Source organism: Somniosus microcephalus, chromosome 1, assembly GCF_052327205.1.
Source record: "Somniosus microcephalus isolate GS21.2 chromosome 1, FLI_Smic_1.0, whole genome shotgun sequence".
Classification (NCBI taxonomy): domain Eukaryota; kingdom Metazoa; phylum Chordata; class Chondrichthyes; order Squaliformes; family Somniosidae; genus Somniosus; species Somniosus microcephalus.
Window position 1 is genome coordinate 258270171 of NC_140987.1, and position 20830 is coordinate 258291000.

Sequence of the window (20830 nt, forward strand, 5' to 3'; positions counted from 1 at the left end):
CTCCCCTTCCCCCCTCTTCCCCCCTTCCCCCCTCTTCCCCCCTTCTCCCCCCCTTTCTCCCCCTCCCCCCCGCTTCCCCCCTCTTCCCCCCAGTCGCTCTACCTCTTCCCCCAGTCGCTCTATCTCTTCCCCCCAGTCGCTCTCTCTCTTCCCCCCAGTCACTCTCTCTCTCTCTTCCAACAACAACATGCCCTCAAAAGACCCTCAGCACCGCCGGGCACTTCAGCTAGTTGAGTATATTCAAGACAGAGATCGATAGATTTTGGGCATTAAGGGAATCAAGGGATATGGGGATAGGGCGAAAAAGTGGAGTTGAGGTTGAAGATCAGCCATGATCTTATTGAATGCCTGAGCAGGCCCGAGGGGACATATGGCCTACTCCTGCTCCTATTTCTTATGTTCTGTTAAGACATCTTCAAACCCACCTCTTTAAGCTTTTAGTCACACCTCCTAATATCTCCTACTAACTTGCTGTTGAGTTTTGACTGATTATGCTTCTTTTTCATACTTTCATTTTTCAACGTTAAAGATACAAGGGGAAAAGAAAGAATGAAAGAAAGGCTAGTATTTACTTAGTGCCTTTCACGACCTCAGGATGTCCCAAAGCGCTTTACAGCCAATGGTGTGCTTTTGGTCACTGTTGTAATGTAGGGGAGGGCGCCCCTTACCTCCAGAGAGGGCACCTTCCTTTGTTGCACCTTCTGGGATAAGAAACTCCAGGGCATCATACTCAAAAGGAGCAATCCTTCAAGTGTCCTCAGTGCGCAGCTCCACATTAACTACAAGCAGCAGTGTTTAAAGAGCTGCTTTTGACTTGCCAGTATCTCAGCCACACACACAATGGTTTCCTTTCCCAAAGGCCAATCTGTGCAGGGAGTCGATTATCATTATTAAAATTATCGTTATTAAAGTGGTTAATTATATCATTGAGGGGGTACAATAACATTCTGAAAATGAAGGTGGGAGCACTGCAATGGCTGCAAGCATCTAAAAATTTAGGACCCACTACAGGATAATTTTTTAAAAATCAAAGACTTAGGGGTATGGGTCAATTTACGACCAGTTTGAAAACTGACAGAGATTACAGTTGTCTTTTTATGAACGTTTTGTTGAATATTTGTTTAACTGTCTGCTTGTTGCAGTATTTTGAGGGTGTGTGCGACCAGTTTAATGACTCGTTATTTTGCATATGAAACTTACCTTTAGGATTCTCAGCATGATGAACAATGAGGCTGCACCAAGCTATTTTAATGGAGGGAGTCTGCAGGACTACGTAGATTATAGGTAAGAGGTAAGACTTCCGCAGGCAGACGGGACAACCAAAAGAATGAGACGAGTGCATGAAGCAGAATTTTCGCATTTTGAAACCCCAATTTTATGTTCCTAGATAAATCTGGTGGAGCCCTGCAATACATTGCAAGAATCATTGTAGCTCAATGCTTTCTGCATGATATCCCAATGTGGAAAATCTTGCTGCTTCCGGAAGCTGAAGGTGATGATGAAGAAGAGGGAAGGACCTCTCTGCCAGTGGCTGAGCAATCGCTCAGAGACTCCATCAGCAAATAGGAACAGGAGGAGGCCATTCAGCCCCTCGAGCCTGTTCCGCCATTCAGTTAGATCATGGCTGATCTGTATCTTAACTCCATCTACCCGGTTTCAGATTAGACCACTCAAGAGGAGCCCTCCAGTACTTGGCTGAGGGGATATCCCATTTCGAGGTGGTCTGCTGCATGCTCCACAACTTGGCCATGATGAGGGCTTGCCACCATGGATTTTGGGATCACCTTAGGAGGAAGACGAGGGAGAGGAGGAGGAGGATGAGGAGGAAGAGGAAGACGAGGACGCAGAGGAGGAGGAAGCCACTCAATCAGCCTTCCGAAGGGCAGTCCATGACTGGCTCATCAGACTTCGATTCGAATGAATTAAACCCCAGATCCCCATTGCTCACCACATCCCCATCATTCCATCCCTGTCGCAGGCCATTTCACAGCACAAAGCTGAAATGAGAGACACCACAAAAGAATCTAAACAGAATTAATAAATTTATCTATACACATATAACATCAATACTATTAACTAATCACGCTTGTGCAATCCCTTAGTGCCTCTCGTTCGTGTGCCTTTTCCTAGTCTAGTGCTCCTACGAAGTGGCTGCAGCATGGCTGGTGGAAGGCTGCTGAGTTTCCGTGCAGGCCACTTTAGATGGACTTGCAGGACGACCTTGACCAACTCTGGACCTAGAAGAGCCGGCTGTAGACTGCACCACCTAGGCATGGGCGGCGGCAGTCTGGCTGGCTGGATGACAGCCATTGACGAGGGCAATGGTGGAGTGGCAGTGGTGGGAGCAGGAATGCTGTCATCCTGAGAGAGGACAACAGGTTCCTGCTCCACCGACCCATTGCCACTCCCCGGGGCAGCACCTTAGCATCCTTAGCAATCTGCTGGAGCACAGATTGCTGGTCTGTTGCGACACCGTGAAAGTCCCGGTGGACAGTGGTCAACCCAGCCACAATGGCAGCAGTAAGAGCTTGGGTGGCATCACACTGAGACCGCATGAGAGCAGCCAGAGATTGGATGCTACCAAGCAGAGACTGCATGAGAGCAGTCTGAGCTTCTGCTGCAGCGCTTTCGCCTGTGCTGCAATGGAAGCTGTGACATCGCCCATCATGCACGCCATCATGTCTGGGTCACCACGGTCTCTCGGAGTCTACCATCATTTGCAGACTGGAAATGATGGGCTCCATGCTCTGCGCAGAGACTTGTGCAATGTTGGAGGCGGACTCCTCCACGCTCCTTGCCATTGCCGAGAGGCTCTCTGGCAGTCTTGCCATTGCACATATCATTTCTGTGTGCTTGCCCATCATCCTTTTTCTAATGGCCTCCGCATCGAGGTCCTCAACTCGCGTGTGAACTCACCCTCCGTCGAGCTGGCCCCCAAGCTGCCCTTTCCCCCTGGCCTTGCTGTAGCCCGCTCGTTCCCGGTGCCTCACCCTGTGAAGATCCCGCTACTACACTACATAGAAACATAGAAACATAGAAGATAGGAGCAGGAGTAGGCCATTCGGCCCCTCGAGCCTGTTCCGCCATTTAATGAGACCATGGCTGATCATCCAAATTCAGTACCCTGTCCCTGCTTTCTCCCTATATCCCTTGATCCCTTTAGCCTTAAGAAATATATCTAACTCCTTCTTGAATATATTTAATGAATTGGCCTCAACTGCCTTCTGTGGTAGAGAATTCCACAGGTTCACCTCTCTCTGGGTGAAGAAATTCCTTCTCATCTCTGTCCTAAATGGCTTATCCCTTATCCTTAGACTGTGGCCCCAGTTCTGGACTCCCCGGCCATCGGGAACATCCTTCCTGCATCTAGTCTGTCTAGTCCTGTTAGAATTTTATAAGTTTCAATGAGATCCCCTTTCATTCTTCTAAACTCTAGCGAATACAAGCCCAATCGATCCAATCTCTCTTCATACGTCATTCCTGCCATCCCAGGTATCATTCTGGTGAATCTTCGCTGCACTCCCTCCATGGCAAGAACATCCTTCCTCAGATAAGGTAACCAAAACTGCACACAATACTCAAGGTGTGGTCTCACCAGGGCCCTGTACAACTGCAGCAAAACATCCTTGCTCCTGTACTTGAATCCTCTCGCTATGAAGGCCAACATACCATTTGCCTTCTTAACCGTCTGCTGCACCTGCACGCTTACCTTCAGCGACTGGTGCACAAGGACACCCAGGTCTCATTGCACTTCCCCTTTTCCCAATCTATTGCCGTTCAGATAATAATCTGCCTTCCTGTTTTTGCCACCAAAGTGGATAACCTCGCATTTATCCACATTATCCATGCATCTGCCCAATCACCCAACCTGTCCAAATTATACTGGAGTTTCTCTGCATCCTCCTCACAGCACACACGCCCACCCAACTTTGTGTCGTCTACAAACTTGAAGATATTACATCTAGTTCCCTCGTCTAGATCATTAATATACATTGTGAATAACTGGTACCCCACTAGTCACTGCCTGCCACTCAGAAAAAGACCCGTTTATTCCAAGTCTTTGCTTCCTGTCTGCCAACCAGTTCTCTATCCAAGTCAGTACCTACCCCCAATCCCATGTGCTTTAACTTTGCATGCTAATCTCTTATGCGGGACCTTATCGAAAGCCTTCTGAAAGTCCAAATACACCACATCCACTGGTTCTCCCTTATCTATTCTACCAGTTACATCCTCAAAAAATTCCAGTAGATTAGTCAAGCATGATTTACCTTTTGTAAATCCATGTTGACTTTGTCCGATCCTGTCACTGTTTTCCAAGTGCCCTGCTATTACATCTTTTATAATGGACTCAAGCATTTTCCCCATTACCGATGTCAGGCTCACCAGTCTATAATTCCCCGTTTTCTCTCTACCACCTTTTTTGAATAGTGGGGTTACATTAGCTACCCTCCAATCCATGGAAACTGTTCTAGAGTCTATAGAATTTTGGAAGATGACCAGCAATGCATCTACTATTTCTAGCCTCTAAAGAATGCCTCGTGGCAATATCTGAGCTGGTGTCTGTGGGTGGGAGATGCAGTGACGTGGTGTCTTCTTCCTGCTCCTCTTCTCCCGCCTCGCTCTCTGCAGTGCCCTCAGGGACAGGCTACTCAGGTGCTTGCTGATTATCTGAAAGCAGAAAGGCCCATGAGTCGGGTTGTGGTGAGGGGAGGGGGAAGGCAGAATTGCATGTATACAGCATGAGTAGCTTGAAAGTGCAAAACGATTGTGGGCTGAGAGGGAATTGGGATGGGAGAAGAAGCAATAGGCATGAACATACTGTTGTTGTCCCCAAGGGGGTCAACGTCAGTGGTGGCCACGTTGCCCAGGAGCTGGCACCCAGTGATCTGCAGCACTCGATTCTCCAGGTCAATCAGATGTTCAATGTGGGCTTGGTCCCCGCCGGTTCGCTCCTTCTCCCTCCAGTTGTGAGCCACCTTGGTCTGCAAGAGAAAGGAGAGTGTGTGAGTGAATGCGGTGCAATGTGTTTGGCTGAAGTGCCTGCCATAGTTGAATAGCTGTCATTGTGTGCTAGGTGAGAGATGTGGGTGTGAATGTTGCTAGGTAGAGATTGTTGGTGGGTGAATGCTAGTGGTGTGGTGCTTTGAGAAGTGTGTGAAGCTTGTGGTACAGATGGTGGTATGTAGCATTTGTTGAAGCATTCACCCACCCTGACCACCCGTGTGAGGCTGTTAAACTTCTTCCTGCACTGTGTCTGGGTCCTGGGGACCACAGTGCTGCCCGAGATGTGCTGCGCTACCTCCCTCCACATGGTGCGGCACACTTGTGGCGAGGGCCTCCTGCCAGTTGCCGGGTACAGGACCGCCCTCCTTCTCTCCACCACAAAAACCAATGCCTCCAAAGCTTCATCAGAGAACCTTTGGGCTCTCTCCCTGGGGAGGCGATCTGCCATCACAACAACTTATTCACTGCTCTGGATCGTTCTCCTTCTCCTTCTGATTCTTCTTGTTAGGATTGTTGGGGCAGCTGCACAGCCAGCAATGCTGAGAATGACGTGCTGCAGCATCAATGAACCTCCCCTTTAAGTAGTGAAAAAAGCCTGTGGCAATCATGACTTGCAATTAGACTGCCCCCGATATTGGTCCAGCTTTTCAGTGTAACGCCAATGAGCTTGGGTTTTTAGTCTCGATTTATGATTGCAATCATTTTAATGAGGAGTGAGCATGAATTTTGCATGCAGTCTAGATGATTTTCTCCTGGCACTACTTAACCATTTTTAGTCTAAACACTGCCCATTTCTTGGCTATAATGAATTTCTAGCCCAATGGGTACAAAGGCATTTATTGACTTTCATAAGAATTAAGCATACAATGATAACCAAGATTCCCTCTAATTTTTTTTGGGCTGTGTGGCCCCTTTAACAGGCTGCACGGCCCATTCAAAATTCCACGCATGCGCGGTTTTTCCATTTAAAAGCCGGTGAGCCGGCTGCACGGGACTTGCAGTGCATTGTGCGGTCGCATGGCTTAAAGGGAACATTGATGATAACTATTATTACCAATAATCACACATGTATAATGATAAACTATTATTAATAATAACTACACATATACTCAGGGTCACGCTTGCGGTACAAGGTACTGGAGAATTCACACGTCACGGATTTCGAGCTCGAGGGCTTTAGTTGGGCAGGTCTAACAGATATTGGAAATTTAGAATCCTTGCATTGAAGAAGATTGGCTTCTTCGACAGAAACTCCCAAATCCACAACCTGCTCCACCTAGAAGAACAAGGGAAGCAGGTGCATGGGAACACCATCACCTTCAAGTTCCCCTCCAAGTCACACACGATCCTGACTTCGAAAAATATCTCTATTCCTCCATCGTCGTTGGGTCAAAATCTTTGAACTTCATCCCTAACAGCACTGTGGGAGTACCTTCACCTCACGGACTGCAGTGGTTCAAGAAGGCAGCTCACCACCACCTTCTCAAGGGCAATTAGGGATGGGCAATAAATGCTGGCCTTGCAAGCGACGCCCACATCCCGTGAATGAATTAAAAAAACACCCCTTTTTATACCTTTTGTTCACTCCAACGCATGTTTCAAAAGTATTACCTCATCCAATCTTCTTCGACAGCACCTCCCAAACCTGCAGCTTCTACCACCTAGAATCATAGAATCAGAAATTTACAGCACAGAAGGAGACCATTCGGCCCATCTTGTCCATGCCGGCTGACAAAGAGCTATCTAGCCTAATCCCCATTCCAGCACTTGGTTCGTAGCCTTGTAGGTTATGGCACTTCAAGTGCATATCCAAATACTTTTTAAATGTGATGAGGGTTTCTGCCTCTACCACCCTTTCAGGCAGTGAGTTCCAGATCCTGTTGAAGTGCCTTTTTCTTAGCTCTGGGTAATGACTCAATACACTCTTGGATTCGTCAGACGGACAGGCCTTTTATTTCACTTGCAAGGGGAATCAGTACCTCCACTCAAGGGGTGAGGCTACTATTCCAATGATACAGCGTAAGCGTTCCATATTTATACAGTGTAACAAATAAATTTAATTGACATTCCTTTGTTCCTCAATCAGGATACATTTTAGATTAATCATTAGGTCTTATGACATATTGACAGAAGGATCCTGGACACATAAGTCAACTGTTAATCTATAACAGAATATGAATCGTGTAACCGGAGGTCCTCTTTAATCTTAATCATGTATCTGGAGACTAGGTCTAACAAGTTATTAGGTCACTGGGTACTTCAAACGGAGCCCATTGTCTCACTCCTACATTCTACTTAAGAGGGCAGTCATCTGTTCTTAGCTATGATCCAGGTACGTGCAATAGCTCTAGTTACACATCGACTCTTGACCTGTGTCAAGTCTGAAAACTTTTACCCAGCAAGCACCCGAAATTAACCCCTTATATCATGTAGATTTCCTCATTCCCCACCACCCTCTGGGTGAAAACATTTTTCCTCAACTCCCCTCTAAACCTCCTACCAATTACTTTAAATCTATGCCCCTTAGTTATTAACCCTTCTGCTAAGGGAAATAGGTCCTTCCTATCCACTCTATCTAGGCCCCTCAAAATTTTATACACCTCAATTAGGTCTCCCCTCAGCCTCCTCTGTTCCAAAGAAAACAACCACAGCCTATCCAATCTTTCCTCATATCTAAAATTCTCCAGCCCAGGCAACATCCTCGTAAATCTCCTCTGCACCCTCTCTAGTGCAATCACATCCTTCCTGTAATATGGTGACCAGAACTGCACGCAGTATTCTAGTTGTGGCCTAACTAGTGTTTTATACAGTTCAAGCATAACCTCCCTGCTCTTATATTCCATGCCTCGGCTAATAAAGGCAAGTATCCCATATGCCTTCTTAACCACCTTATCTACCTGTCCTGCTACCTTCAGGGATCTGTGGACATGCACTCCAAGGTCCCTCTGATCCTCGTCACTTCTCAGTGTCCTACCATTTATTGTGTATTCCCTTGCCTTGTTATCCCTCCCCAAATGCATTACCTCACACTTCTCCAGATTGAATTCCATTTGCCACTGTTCTGCCCACCTGACCAGTCCATTGATATCTTCCTGCAGTTTACAGCTTTCTTCTTCATTATCAACCACATGGATAATTTTTGTATCATCTACAAACTTCTTAATCATACTTCCTACATTCAAGTCCAAATCATTGATAAATACCACAAAAACCAAAGGACCCAGTACTGAGCCTTGCGGAACCCCACTGGAAACACCCTTCCAGTCACAAAAACACCCTTCAACCATTACCCTTTGTTTCCTGCCTCTGAGCCAATTTTGGATCCAACTTGCCACTTTGCCTTGAATCCCATGGGTTTTTACTTTTGTGACCAGTCTGCCATGCGGGAGCTTATCAAAAGCCTTGCTAAAATCCATATAGATTACATCAAATGCGCTACCCCGATTGACCCTCCTTGTTACCTCCTCAATAAATTCAATCAAGTTAGTCAGACACGACCTTCCCTTAACAAATTCATGCTGACTGTCCGATTAATCCGTGTCTTTTTAAATGAAGATTTATCCTGTCCCTCAGAATTTTTTTCAATAATTTTTCCACCACTGAGGTTAGGCTGACTGGCCTGTAATTACTCGATCTATCCCTTTCTCCCTTTTTAAACAATGGTACCACATTAGCAGTCCTCCAGTCCTCTGGCACCACACCTGTAGCCAGAGAGGATTGGAAAATGATGGTCAGAGCCTCTGCTATTTCCTCTCTTACGTCTCTTAACAGTCTGGGTTACCTTTCATCCGGGCCTGGGGATTTATCCACTTTCAAAGATGCTAAACCCCTTAATACTTCCTCTTTCACTATGTTTATTTCATCTAATATTTCACACTCCTCCTCCCTGACTGCAATGTCTGCATCGTCCCTCTCTTTTGTGAAAACAGATGCAAAGTGTTCATTAAGAACCATAACCATGTCTTCTACCTCCACACACAGGTTACCTTTATGGTCTCTAATAGGCCCTACTCTTACTTTAGTTATCCTCTTGTTCGTAATGTATTTATAAAACATCTTTGGATTTTCCTTGATTTTACTTGCCAATATTTTTTCATGCCCTCTCTTTACTTTCCTAGTTTCCTTTTTAATTTCACCCCTGCACTTTCTATACTCCTCTACGGTTTCTGTAGTATTGAGCCCTAGATACCTGTCATAAGCTTCCGTTTTTTTCTTTATCCTACCTTGTATGCCCCTTGACATCCAGGGAACTCTAGATTTGTTAGTCCCATCCTTTTTCTTTAAGGGAACATACTTACTCTGAACCCTTACTATCTCCTCCTTGAATGCCTCCCACTGTTCTGACACTGATTTACCTTCAAGTTTCTGTCTCCAGTCCACTTTGGCTAAATCACATCTCAGCTTAGTAAAATTAGCTTTTCCCCAATTGAGAACATAGAAACATAGAAGATAGGAGCAGGAGTAGGCCATTCGGCCCCTCGAGCCTGCTCTGCCATTTAATGAGATCATGGCTGATCATCCAAATTCTGTGCCCTGTCCCTGCTTTCTCCCCATATCCCTTGATCCCTTTAGCCTTAAGAAATAGATCCAACTCCTTCTTGAATATATTTAATGAACTGGCCTCCACCGCCTTCTGTGGTAGAGAGTTCCACAGGTTCACCACTCTTTGGGTGAAGAAATTCCTCCTCATCTCAGTCCTAAATGGCTTACCCCTTATCCTTAGGCTGTGACCCCTGGTTCTGGACTCCTCCGCCATTGGGAACAGCCTTCCTGCATCTAGTCTGTCTAGTCCTGTTAGAATTTTATAAGTTTCAATGAGATCCCCTCTCATTCTTCTAAACTCCAGCGAATATAAGCCCAATCGACCCAATCTCTCCTCATACATCATTCCTGCCATCCAGGTATCAGTCTGGTGAATCTTCGCTGCACTCCCTCCATGGCAAGAACATCCTTCCTCAGATAAGGTGACCAAAACTGCACACAATACTCAAGGTGTGGTCTCACCAAGGCCTTGTACAACTGCAGCAAGACATCCTTGCTCCTGTACTCGAATCCTCTCGCTACGAAGGCCAACATACCATTTGCCTTCTTAACAGCCTGCTGCACCTGCATGCTTACCTTCAGCGACTGGTGCACAAGGACACCCAGGTCTCGTTGCACTTCCCCTTCTCCCAATCTATTGCCGTTCAGATAATAATCTGCCTTCCTGTATTTGCCACCAAAGTGGATAACCTCGCATTTATCCACATTATACTGCATCTGCCATGCATCTGCCCAATCACCCAACCTGTCCAAATCATACTGGAGTTTCTCTGCATCCTCCTCTCAGCACACACGCCCACCCAGCTTTGTGTCATCTAGATCATTAATATATATTGTGAATAGCTGGGGTCCTAGCACCGATCCCTGTGGTACCCCACTAATCACTGCCTGCTACTCGGAAAAAGACCCGTTTATTCCAACTCTTTGCTTCCTGTCTGCCAACCAGTTCTCTATCCAAACCTGTACCTTACCCCCAATCCCATGTGCTTTAACTTTACACGCTAATCTCTTATGCGGGACCTTATCGAAAGCCTTCTGAAAGTCCAAATACACCACATCCACTGGTTCTCCCTTATCTATTCTACCAGTTACATCCTCAAAAAATTCCAGTAGATTAGTCAGGCACGATTTACCTTTTGTAAATCCATGTTGACTTTGTCTGATCCTGTCACTGTTTTCCAAGTGCTCTGCTATTACATCTTTTATAATGGACTCTAGCATTTTCCCCACTACCGATGTTAGTCTTACCGGTCTATAATTCCCCGTTTTCTCTCTACTACCTTTTTTGAATAGTGGAGTAACATTAGCTACCCTCCCATCCATGGGAACTGTTCCAGAGTCTATAGAATTTTTGAAGATGACCAGCAATGCATCTACTATTTCTAGGGCCACTTCCTTAAGTACCCTAGGATGTAGATTATCAGGCCCAGGGGATTTATCGGCCTTCGATCCCGTCAATTTCCCTAACACCATTTCCCTACAAATACTGATTTCATTCAGTTCCTCCCTCTCATTAAACCCAATCTTTCCCGACATCTCTGGGAGGTTATTTGTGTCCTCCTTTGTGAAGACAGAACCAAAGTATGTATTTTATTCGTCTGCCATTTCTTTATTCCCCATTATAAATTCCCCTGATTCTGACTGCAAGGGACCTACGTTTGACTTCACCAATCTTTTTCTCTTCACATATCTATAGAAGCCTTTACAGTCAGTTTTTATGTTCCCTGCAAGCTTACTCTCATACTCTTATTTTCCCCCTCTTAATTAATCCCTTTGTCCTCCTTTGCTGAATCCTAAACTGCTCCCAATCCTCAGCTTTGCTGCTTTTTCTGGCCAATTTATATGTCCTCTCCTTGGATCTTATGCTATCCCTAATTTCCCTTGTTAGCCACGGTTGAGTCACCTTTTTTGTTTTATTTTTATGCCAAACAGGGATGAACAAATTCTGTAGTTCATTCATGCGATCTTTAAATGTTTGCCATTGCCTATCCACCGTCAACCCTATAAATAACATTCCCCAATCCAGCCTAGCCAACTCGTGCCTCATACCATCATAAGAACATAAGAACATAAGAAATAGGAGCAGGAGTAGGCCAATCGGCCCCTCGAGCCTGCTCCACCATTCAATAAGATCATGGCTGATCTGATCCTAACCTCAAATCTTCTATCACTGTGCATCCACCCGAACCCATGTGATCTCCCAGGAGAGGCGAAAAACCAGATAAAGACCCAATGGCCAATTTGGGAGAAAAAAATCTGGGAAATTCCTCTCCGACCCATCTAGGCGATCGAAATTCTTCCAGGAGATCACTCTGTCCCTATATTTTCTACAGTACTTACCTTCTGTAAAGGCGATCTCCACCCCAGCCAGGAACAGGAATAAAACCATCTCCTGAAATCTAACACAGAATTAGAACACAGTAGGAGCAGAACCAGGCTACACAGCCCCTGGGCCCACTCCACTACCCACAGGGCCATGACCATTCCGAACCTAGACTCATATCCAATTTCCTGCCCGCTCCCCGTAACCCTTAATTCCCTTTACTTCTAGGAAACTATCTATTTCTGTTTTAAATTTATTTAATGATGTAGCTTCCACAGCTTTCTGGGGCAGCAAATTCCACAAACCTACCACCCTCTGAGTGAAGAAGTTTCTTCTCATCTCAGTTTTGAAAGAGCAGCCCCTTATTTTAAGATTATGCCCCCTAGTTCTAGTTTCACCCATCATTGGGAACATCCTTACCGCATCCACCCGATCAAGCCCCTTCACAATCTTATATGTTTCAATAAGATCGCCTCTCATTCTTCTGAACTCCAATGAGTAGAGTCCCAATCTACTCAGCCTCTCCTCATATGACCACCCCCTCATCCCCGGGATTAACCGAGTGAACCTTCTTTGTACTGACTCGAGAGCAAGTATGTCTTTTCTTAAGTATGGACACCAAAACTGTATGCAGTATTCCAGATGCGGTCTCACCAATACCTTGTACAACTGCAGCAATACCTCCCTGTTTTTATATTCCATCCCCCTAGCAATAAAAGCCAACATTCCATTGGCCTTCTTGATCACTTGCTGCACCTGCGTACTAACTTTTTGAGTTTCGTGCACCAGGACCCCCAGATCCCTTTGTACTACAGTACTTTCCAGTTTCTTGCCATTAAGATAATAACTTGCTCTATGATTTTTCCTGCCAAAGTGCATAACCTCACACTTTCCAGTATTGTATTCCATCTGCCAAATCTCTGCCCACTTACTTAGCCTGTCTATGTCCCTTTGCAGGTTTTTTATGTCCTCCTCACTCACTACTTTCCATCCCATCTTTGTATCATCTGCAAACTTTGATATGTTACACTCAGTCCCCTCCTCCAAATCGTTAATATAGATTGTAAAGAGTTGGGGACCCAGCACTGACCCCTGCGGAACACCACTAGTTACTGGTTGCCAATCTGAGAATGAACCATTTATCCCAACTCTCTGCTTTCTGTTAGAGAGCCAATCCTCCACCCACGCCAGAATATTACCCCCAATCCCGTGATTTTTTATCTTGAGCAATAATCTTTTGTGTGGCACCTTGTCAAATGCCTTTTGGAAGTCTAAATACACTACGTCCACTGGTTCCCCTTTATCCACCCTGTATGTTACTTCCTCAAAAAACTCCAGCAAATTTGTCAAACATGACTTCCCCTTCATGAAACCATGCTGAGTTTGTCCTATTAAATTATGTTTATCCAAATGTCCCGTTACTGTCTCCTTAATAATGGACTCTAACATTTTACCAACCACAGATGTTAGGCTAAGAGGTCTATAGTTTCCAGCCTTCTGCCTACTACCCTTTTTAAATAAGGGTGTTACATTAGCAGTTTTCCAATCTGCCGGGACCTTTGCTGAGTCCAGTGAGTTTTGGAAAATTATTACCAATGCATCCACAATCCCTACCGCTACTTCCCTCAAGACCCTAGGATGCAAGCCATCAGGTCCAGGGGATTTATCCGCTTTGAGTCCCATTATTTTACCAAGTACCACTTCCTTAGTGATTTTAATCGTATTTAGTTCCTCCCCCCCAGAGCCCCCTGTTTGTCCAGTGTTGGGATATTCTTAGTGTCCTCTACTGTAAAGACTGATACAAAATAATTGTTCAGTGTTTTTGCCATCTCCATGTTACCCACCATTAATTTCCCGGTCTCATCCTCTAAGGGACCAACATTTACTTTAGCCACCTTTTTTCTTTTTATATAACTATAGAAACTTTTACTGTCTGTTTTTACATTTTTTGCTAATTTACTTTCATAATCTATCTTCCCTTTCTTAATCAATCTTTTAGTTATTTTTTGCTGTCTTTTAAAGACTTCCCAATCTTCCATCCTCCCACTAGATTTGGCTACCTTATATGCCCTTGTTTTTAGTCGGATACTATCCTTAATTACTTTACTTAGCCACGGATGGCTATCTTTTCTTTTACTCCCTTTTTTCCTCAGTGGAATATATATTTTTTGGAAGTTGTAAAATAACTCCTTAAATGTACACCACTGATCATGTACCGTCTTACCCTTTAATCTATTTTCCCAGTCCACTCTAATCAATTCCGCTCTCATACCTTCATAGTCTCCTTTATTCAAGCTCAGCACGCTTGTTTGAGATCCAACCTTCTCACCCTCTAATTGAATATGGAACTCAACCATGTTATGGTCACTCATTCCAAGGGGATCCTTTACTAGGACATTTTTAATTAATCCTGTCTCATTACACAGGACCAAATCTAAGGTTGCTTGCCCCTGGTCGGTTCAGTTACATACTGCTCAAGAAACCCATCCCTAATACACTCAATGAACTCATCCTCAAGGCTGCTCTGCCCAATTTGATTTGTCCAGTTAATATGATAATTAAAATCCCCCATAATTATAGCTGTTCCCTTATTACAAGCCTCAACTATTTCCTGATTAATACTCCATCCAACAGAGTTGCAACTGTTCGGAGGCCTATAGACTACGCCCACTAGTGTTTTTCTCCCCTTATCATTCCTTATCTCCACCCAAACTGTTTCACTATCCTGCTCCTTTGACCCAATATCATTTATCTGTATTATAGTGATTCCTTCCTTTATTAACATAGCCACCCCACCTCCTCTCCCTTCCTGCCTGTCCTTCCTGATTGTTAAATAACCTGGTATGTTTAATTCCCAGTCATGGTCACCCTGCAGCCATGTTTCTGTAATGGCCACAAGATCATACCCATATGTCGTTATTTGTGCCGTTAACTCATTCATTTTGTTACGAATGCTACGTGCATTCAGATAAAGAACTTTCAAATATGGTTGTAACACTTAGTTCCTGTTTTTTCCCTTTTTAGTACTTTACTTTTTGCTCCATACCTTCTGTCCCTTCCTGACACATTCTGTTTTTTAATTCCCCCACTGCTACCTAAGTCTATGACCTTCTCTGTTGTCATTTCTATTATTTGCTCTCTAGAAACCTCCCCCCCACTAATTAGTTTAAAGCCCTCTCTACAGCCCTAGTTATATGATTCGCCAGGACTCGAGTCCCAGCACTGGCCAAGTGGAGTCCGCCCCAATGGAACAGCTCCCTCCTGTCCCAGTATTGGTGCCAGTGTCCCAAGAAGCAAAACCCATTTCTCCCACACCAGTCTTTGAGCCACGCATTTAACTCTTTAATTTTATTTATCCTAGCCATATTCGCTCGTGGCTCAGGTAATAACCCAGAGATTATTACCCTTGAGGTTCTGTTTTTTAATTTGACCCCTAGCTGCTCATACTCCTTTAACAGAACCGTCTTCCTTGTCCTATCTACGTCATTTGTACCAACATGGACCACGACAACTGGATCCTCCCCCTCCCACTCCAAGTTTCTTTCCAGCCCAGAAGAGATATCCTTAACCCTCGCACCGGGCAGGCAACACAGCCTTCGGGACTCCCGCTCTTGACTGCAGAGAACCCTATCTATCCCCCTAATGATACTATCCCCTACCACTACAACATTTCTTTTTACTCCCTCCACTTGAATGGCCCCCTGTACCACGGTGCTGTGGCCAGGTTGCTCATCCTCCCTGCAGTCCCCGCTCCCGCCCTCACAGGGAGTAAGTACCTCGATCCTGCTGGACAAGAACAAGGGCTGCGTCTCCTTCAACACTACATCCTGGATCCCTGTACCTTCCTCACTCGTAGTCACACTGTCCTGTCCCTGACCACGGACTACATCTGCAGTAATTAACTTCATAGGTGTGACCATCTCCTGAAACATAGAGTCCAGGAACTTCTCCCCCTCCCTGATGTGTCGCAGTGTCTGAAGCTCGGTCTCAAGCTCCATAACATGGAACTTGAGTTCCTCTAGCAGCAAACACTTGTCGCAGATGTAATCACCGTGAGCCTCAATGGGGACCACCGGCTCCCACATCTCGCAACAGTAACACATCACCTGCTCCATTCTATATAATTAATTAAATTTCTTATTATTAGTTATGAAGACCCTGCCCGGATATAGATGATAATGTCACACCACTATTCAAAGGACTTACCAACTTAAAGGTATAAAAGAGAAGAGAAGGAAGAAAACCAACCAACCAGCTGATCACCAACCTCCTCCTTGAATACTGTCTGTGGGGCCTGTTTGGTTGACTTGTCTCGCTGCTCCGCCTCCACAGTGTTGTCCAAGCCTGGGAGTGGGGAACAAAACAGAGCAAAAAACACACCCTCACCTCCCACTTATCCGAACTCTCCCACTTAGCAAAACTCCAGCACCACTCAATGCACAAGGCACTCCGTGCACTGCACTAGCCCCTCCCCTTTTATACCCGGATTCTACTTCCGGTTTAAACTGCCCAAGAGTTAAAAAAACCCTTAAAAATGAAACTTACTTCAAATAATTGACTTCTTAACACACTAAAATTCACAAAATACACTTAAATGATTTTTCTCCCACTTAGCAAAACTCCAGCACTACTCAATGCACAAGGCACTCCGTGCGCTGCACTAGCCCCTCCCCTTTTATACCCGGATTCTACTTCCGGTTTAAACTGCCCAAGAGTTTAAAAAACCCTTAAAAAATGAAACTTACTTCAAATAATTGACTTCTTAACACACTAAAATTCACAAAATACACTTAAATGATTTTTCTCCCACTTAGCAAAACTCCAGCACCACTCAATTCAGGACCCTAGCCTCTGAGTCAAATACTTCACTCTCCATCTTAATGAAGAATTCTATCATATTATGATCGCTCCGCCCCAAGGGGCCTCACACAACAAGATTGCTAATGACTCCTTTCTCGTTACATAATACCCAGTCTAAGATGACCTGATCTCTAGTTGGTTCCTCGACATATTGGTACAGGAAACCATCCCGTATACACTCCAGGAATTCCTCCTCCACAGTATTGATACTAATTTGGTTAGCCCAATCTATATGCAGATTTAAGTCACCCATGATAACTGCTGTGCCCTTATTGCACGCGTCTCTAATTTCCTGTTTAATGCCATCCCCAACCTCAGCATTACTTTTTGGAGGTCTGTATACAACTCCCACTAACGTTTTCTGCCCCATGGTATTTCTCAGCTCTACCCATACAGATTCCACATCATCCACATCAACTTTTATTCCTGGTCTACCCTTGTCCTTTTCCATAACTACCCTAAATCTAACTGAATTATGATCACTACCACCAAAATGCGCTCCCACTGATACCCTTTCCACCTGCCCAGCATCAATCCCTAAAACTAGGTGCAGAACTGCCCCCTCTCTTGTTGGGCTTACTATGTACTGGCTAAAAATGTTCTCCTGAATGCATTTTAAAAATTCTGCTCCCTCTATACCTTTCACACTAATTTTATCCCAGTTAATATTAGGGAAGTTGAAATCCCCTACTATTACTGCCCTATTTTTGCACATCTCCGAAATTTGCCTACATATTTGCTCTTCTATCTCCCTCCGACTGTTTGGGGGTCTACAATACAATCCCAGCAGTGTGATTGCCTCCTTTTTGTTTTTCAGTTCAACCCATATGGCCTCATTGGATGATCCTTCTAAGGTATCATCACTCCTCATTACTGTAATTGTTTCTTTAATCAATATTAAAGATATTGATTTTTTATCCCCCTCTCTATCTCATCTGAAAACCCTGTAACCAGGAATGTTGAGCTACCATTCCTGCCCTTCTTTCAGCCATGTCTCAGTAATAGCTATAATATCATATTCCCATGTGTCTATCTGTGCCCTCAGCTTATCTGCTTTATTCCCTAGACTCCTTGCTTTGAAGTATGTAGCATTTAGCACTGCCAAACTCCCTTATTGTCTATTTTCTAGCCTTTGTTTCCTCTGCCTTCCAAACTCGCTTACTAATTTTCTGCCTTCAATTTCCAGCTTTGCTTTTCTCCCTTCTGAATCTACTCTCAGGTTCCCAGGTGCATGGGAACACCATCACCTCCAAGTTCCCCCCGAAGTCACACACCATCCTGACTTGGAAATATATTGCCATTCCTTCATCGTCGCTAGGTCAAAATCCTGGAACTCCCTCCCTAACAGCGCTATTGGAGTACCTTCACCACACGGACTGCAGCGGTTCAAAAGTGGTTCACCACCACCTTCTCAAGGGCAATTAGGGATGGGCAATAAATGTTGGCCTTGCCAGCGATGCCCACATCCCAGGAACGAATTAAAAAAAAATTAGCCAGACTTCATGTTTTAACAAGAATCACTCCCCATAACTTAACTCACACTCCCTAATTTTCCACATCTCTGGCAGGTGCCTTTTCAAGGCTAGAGCTAACACGGCTTGTTGCCTTGTTGAATCTCTTATCAGCAAAGACAGTCCCTGCTTGTTCTGTGTCGGTGCAGTAACTTGTTATCAGCTAAAGCTCTCTGACTGCAATTCCTTTGAACTTAAACTGTCCTTTGGAGAGGAGTTAGGAAACACTTCCTCACGCAAAGGGTGGTAGAAGTGTGGAACTCTCTCCCACAAAAAGCAGTAGATGCTGGGCCAATTAATTATTTTAAATCCATGAGATCGATAGATTTTTGGTATAAAAGGATATGGAGCCAAGGTAGGTGGATGGAGTTAGGATACAGATCAGCCATGATCTCATCGAATGGTGGAGCAGGCTCGAGGGCCTGACTGGCCTACTCCTCGTCCTATGCTCCTTCTAACAGAAACTTACTTAACAGGCAACAGCTAAAAATGAAGAATTAACCATTTCCTTACAAGATGCATGCTCGCTTTAAATAGGGCTGGGGATGCCCACTGGAAACTGTGTGCCTCATGTGGGTGGTCTGCTTGAATCCTGGAACAATCAGGTGGGTGGATTTACACATAGTGCACAAAGAATATTCCACACTGACGTTTGGGCTCAGGACCTTCCCTTGGACCCCACGAAAGGAGAAATTACAATGTTGGTTGAGCAACGTTACATTGGACTAACTTTACATTTATAGTCGGGGTTCTGATGAAAGGCCATTAACCTGAAACGTTCATTCTGTTTCTCTCTCCACCGCTGCTGCCTGACCTGCTGAGTGTTTCCAGCATTTTCTGTTTTTGTTACATTTATAGTGATTGGGCAAACTGAAGTGTTAACTCTTGTTTTGAAATTAAAGTTTTACATTCTGAAATAAAAATTTGTAACAACAATTAGTTCAAATGATAATACAAAGAGTTGTCAGATATTGCACTTTGCAAAGAAGGAGCTCGTGAATACACAATTGTCATTGCCCTCTCTGCTTTATACAGGCACTATGTCATTAGCCAAATACCATCACTGAAAGTGCTGGATGACAAAGAAGTAATGCCCGAGGAGCGTATGGAAGCAGAACGAATCTATCGGCCCAAACGTTCAAAGGGCACGTCAAGAAATAAAGGAGCTAAGCAGAGCATTTCCAATATATATAATGCATAGCTTACGCATTCTCTAAACATTGCCTCTCTATGCAATGGTGCATAAATGTACAGCAATGAAGGCAGGAATATGGCAATATCCACACACTGATAAGAAGATCGGTTCTTGTAAACTACTGCTGTGCTACTCTGTCTTTAAACAGGTTGTTATTTCAACTAATGCTAAACCTCTCTTCAAGAGACCAGTTAATTGGATGTATTAAAAAGTATTTACAGCACAGAAACAGACCATTCAGCCCAATGGGTCATTGCCAGTGTTTATGAGCCTCCTCCCACCCCTCTTCATTTCACCCTATCAGCATATTCTTCTATTCCTTTCTCCCTCATGTGTTTATCTAGCTTCCCCTTAAATGTATCTATGCTATTCGCCTCAACTACTCCATGTGGTAGCGAGTTCCACATTCTAACCACTCTCTGGGTAAAGAAGTTTCTCCTGAATTCCCTATTGGATTTATTAGTGACTATCTTATATTTATGGCCCCTAGTTCTGGTCTCGCCCTCAAGTAGAAACATCTTCTCTATGTCTACCCTATCAAACCCTTTCATAATCTTAAAGACCTCTATCAGGTCACCCCTCAGTCTTCTCTTTTCTAGAGGAGAGAGCCCCAAGCCTGGTCAATCTTTCCTGAAAGGTATAACCTCTCAGTTCTGATATCATTCTTGTGAATCTTTTTTGCACCATATTCAGTTCCTCTATTTTCTTTTTATAATATGGCGACTAGAACGGTTCACAGTACTCCAAGTGTGGTCTAACCAAGGTTCTATACAAGTTTAACATAACCGTGGATGTTCCAAGGTACCATTACAGTTAGTTAATTGGGATATCCTGGTGGAAATCACATCGACATATTAACACAGGACTGTAACACATCTCCGAACCAAGATCAAAAATCTAACTAGTTTTATATGAATATAGAAACATAGAGATAGGAACAGGAGTAGGCCATTCGGCCCTTCGAGCCTGCTCCGCCATTCAATGAGATCATGGCTGATCTTCGTCTGAGATCATAGCTGATCTTACCAGTTCAGTACCCCGTCCCCGCCTTTTCTCCGTAACCCTTAATCCCCTTAGCCTTCAGGAATATATCCAATTCTCTCTTGAAAATATTTATTGAATTAGCCTTCACAGCCCTCTGTGGCAGGGAATTCCACAGGCTCACCACTCTTTGAGTGAAGAAATTCTTCCTCATCTCTGTTTTAAATGATTTGCCCGCTATTTTTAGACTGTGGCCCCTGGTTCTGTGCTCCCCGGCCATTGGAAACATTCTCTCTGAATTCAGCCTGTCCAGGCCTGCCATAATTTTATATGTTTCGATGAGATCCCCTCTCAATCTTCTAAACTCCAGTGAGTACAAGCCCAAACTATTTAATCTCTCTTCGTAGGTCATTC

General features: G+C 44.5%; 1 protein-coding gene across 1 annotated transcript in view; it reads left to right on the forward strand.

Moving 5' to 3' along the window:
- LOC147124754 (leucine-rich melanocyte differentiation-associated protein) overlaps window positions 1-20348 on the forward strand; it is a 32875-nt gene extending 12527 nt beyond the window's left edge. Inside the window, exons 3-4 of the mRNA XM_086003307.1 lie at window positions 1207-1284; window positions 19276-20348. Coding sequence (XP_085859433.1) covers window positions 1207-1284; window positions 19276-19441 — 244 coding nt within the window. The 3' untranslated portion in view covers window positions 19442-20348. The remainder of the gene's footprint in view (window positions 1-1206; window positions 1285-19275) is intronic.
- The last annotated feature ends 482 nt before the right edge of the window (window positions 20349-20830 follow it).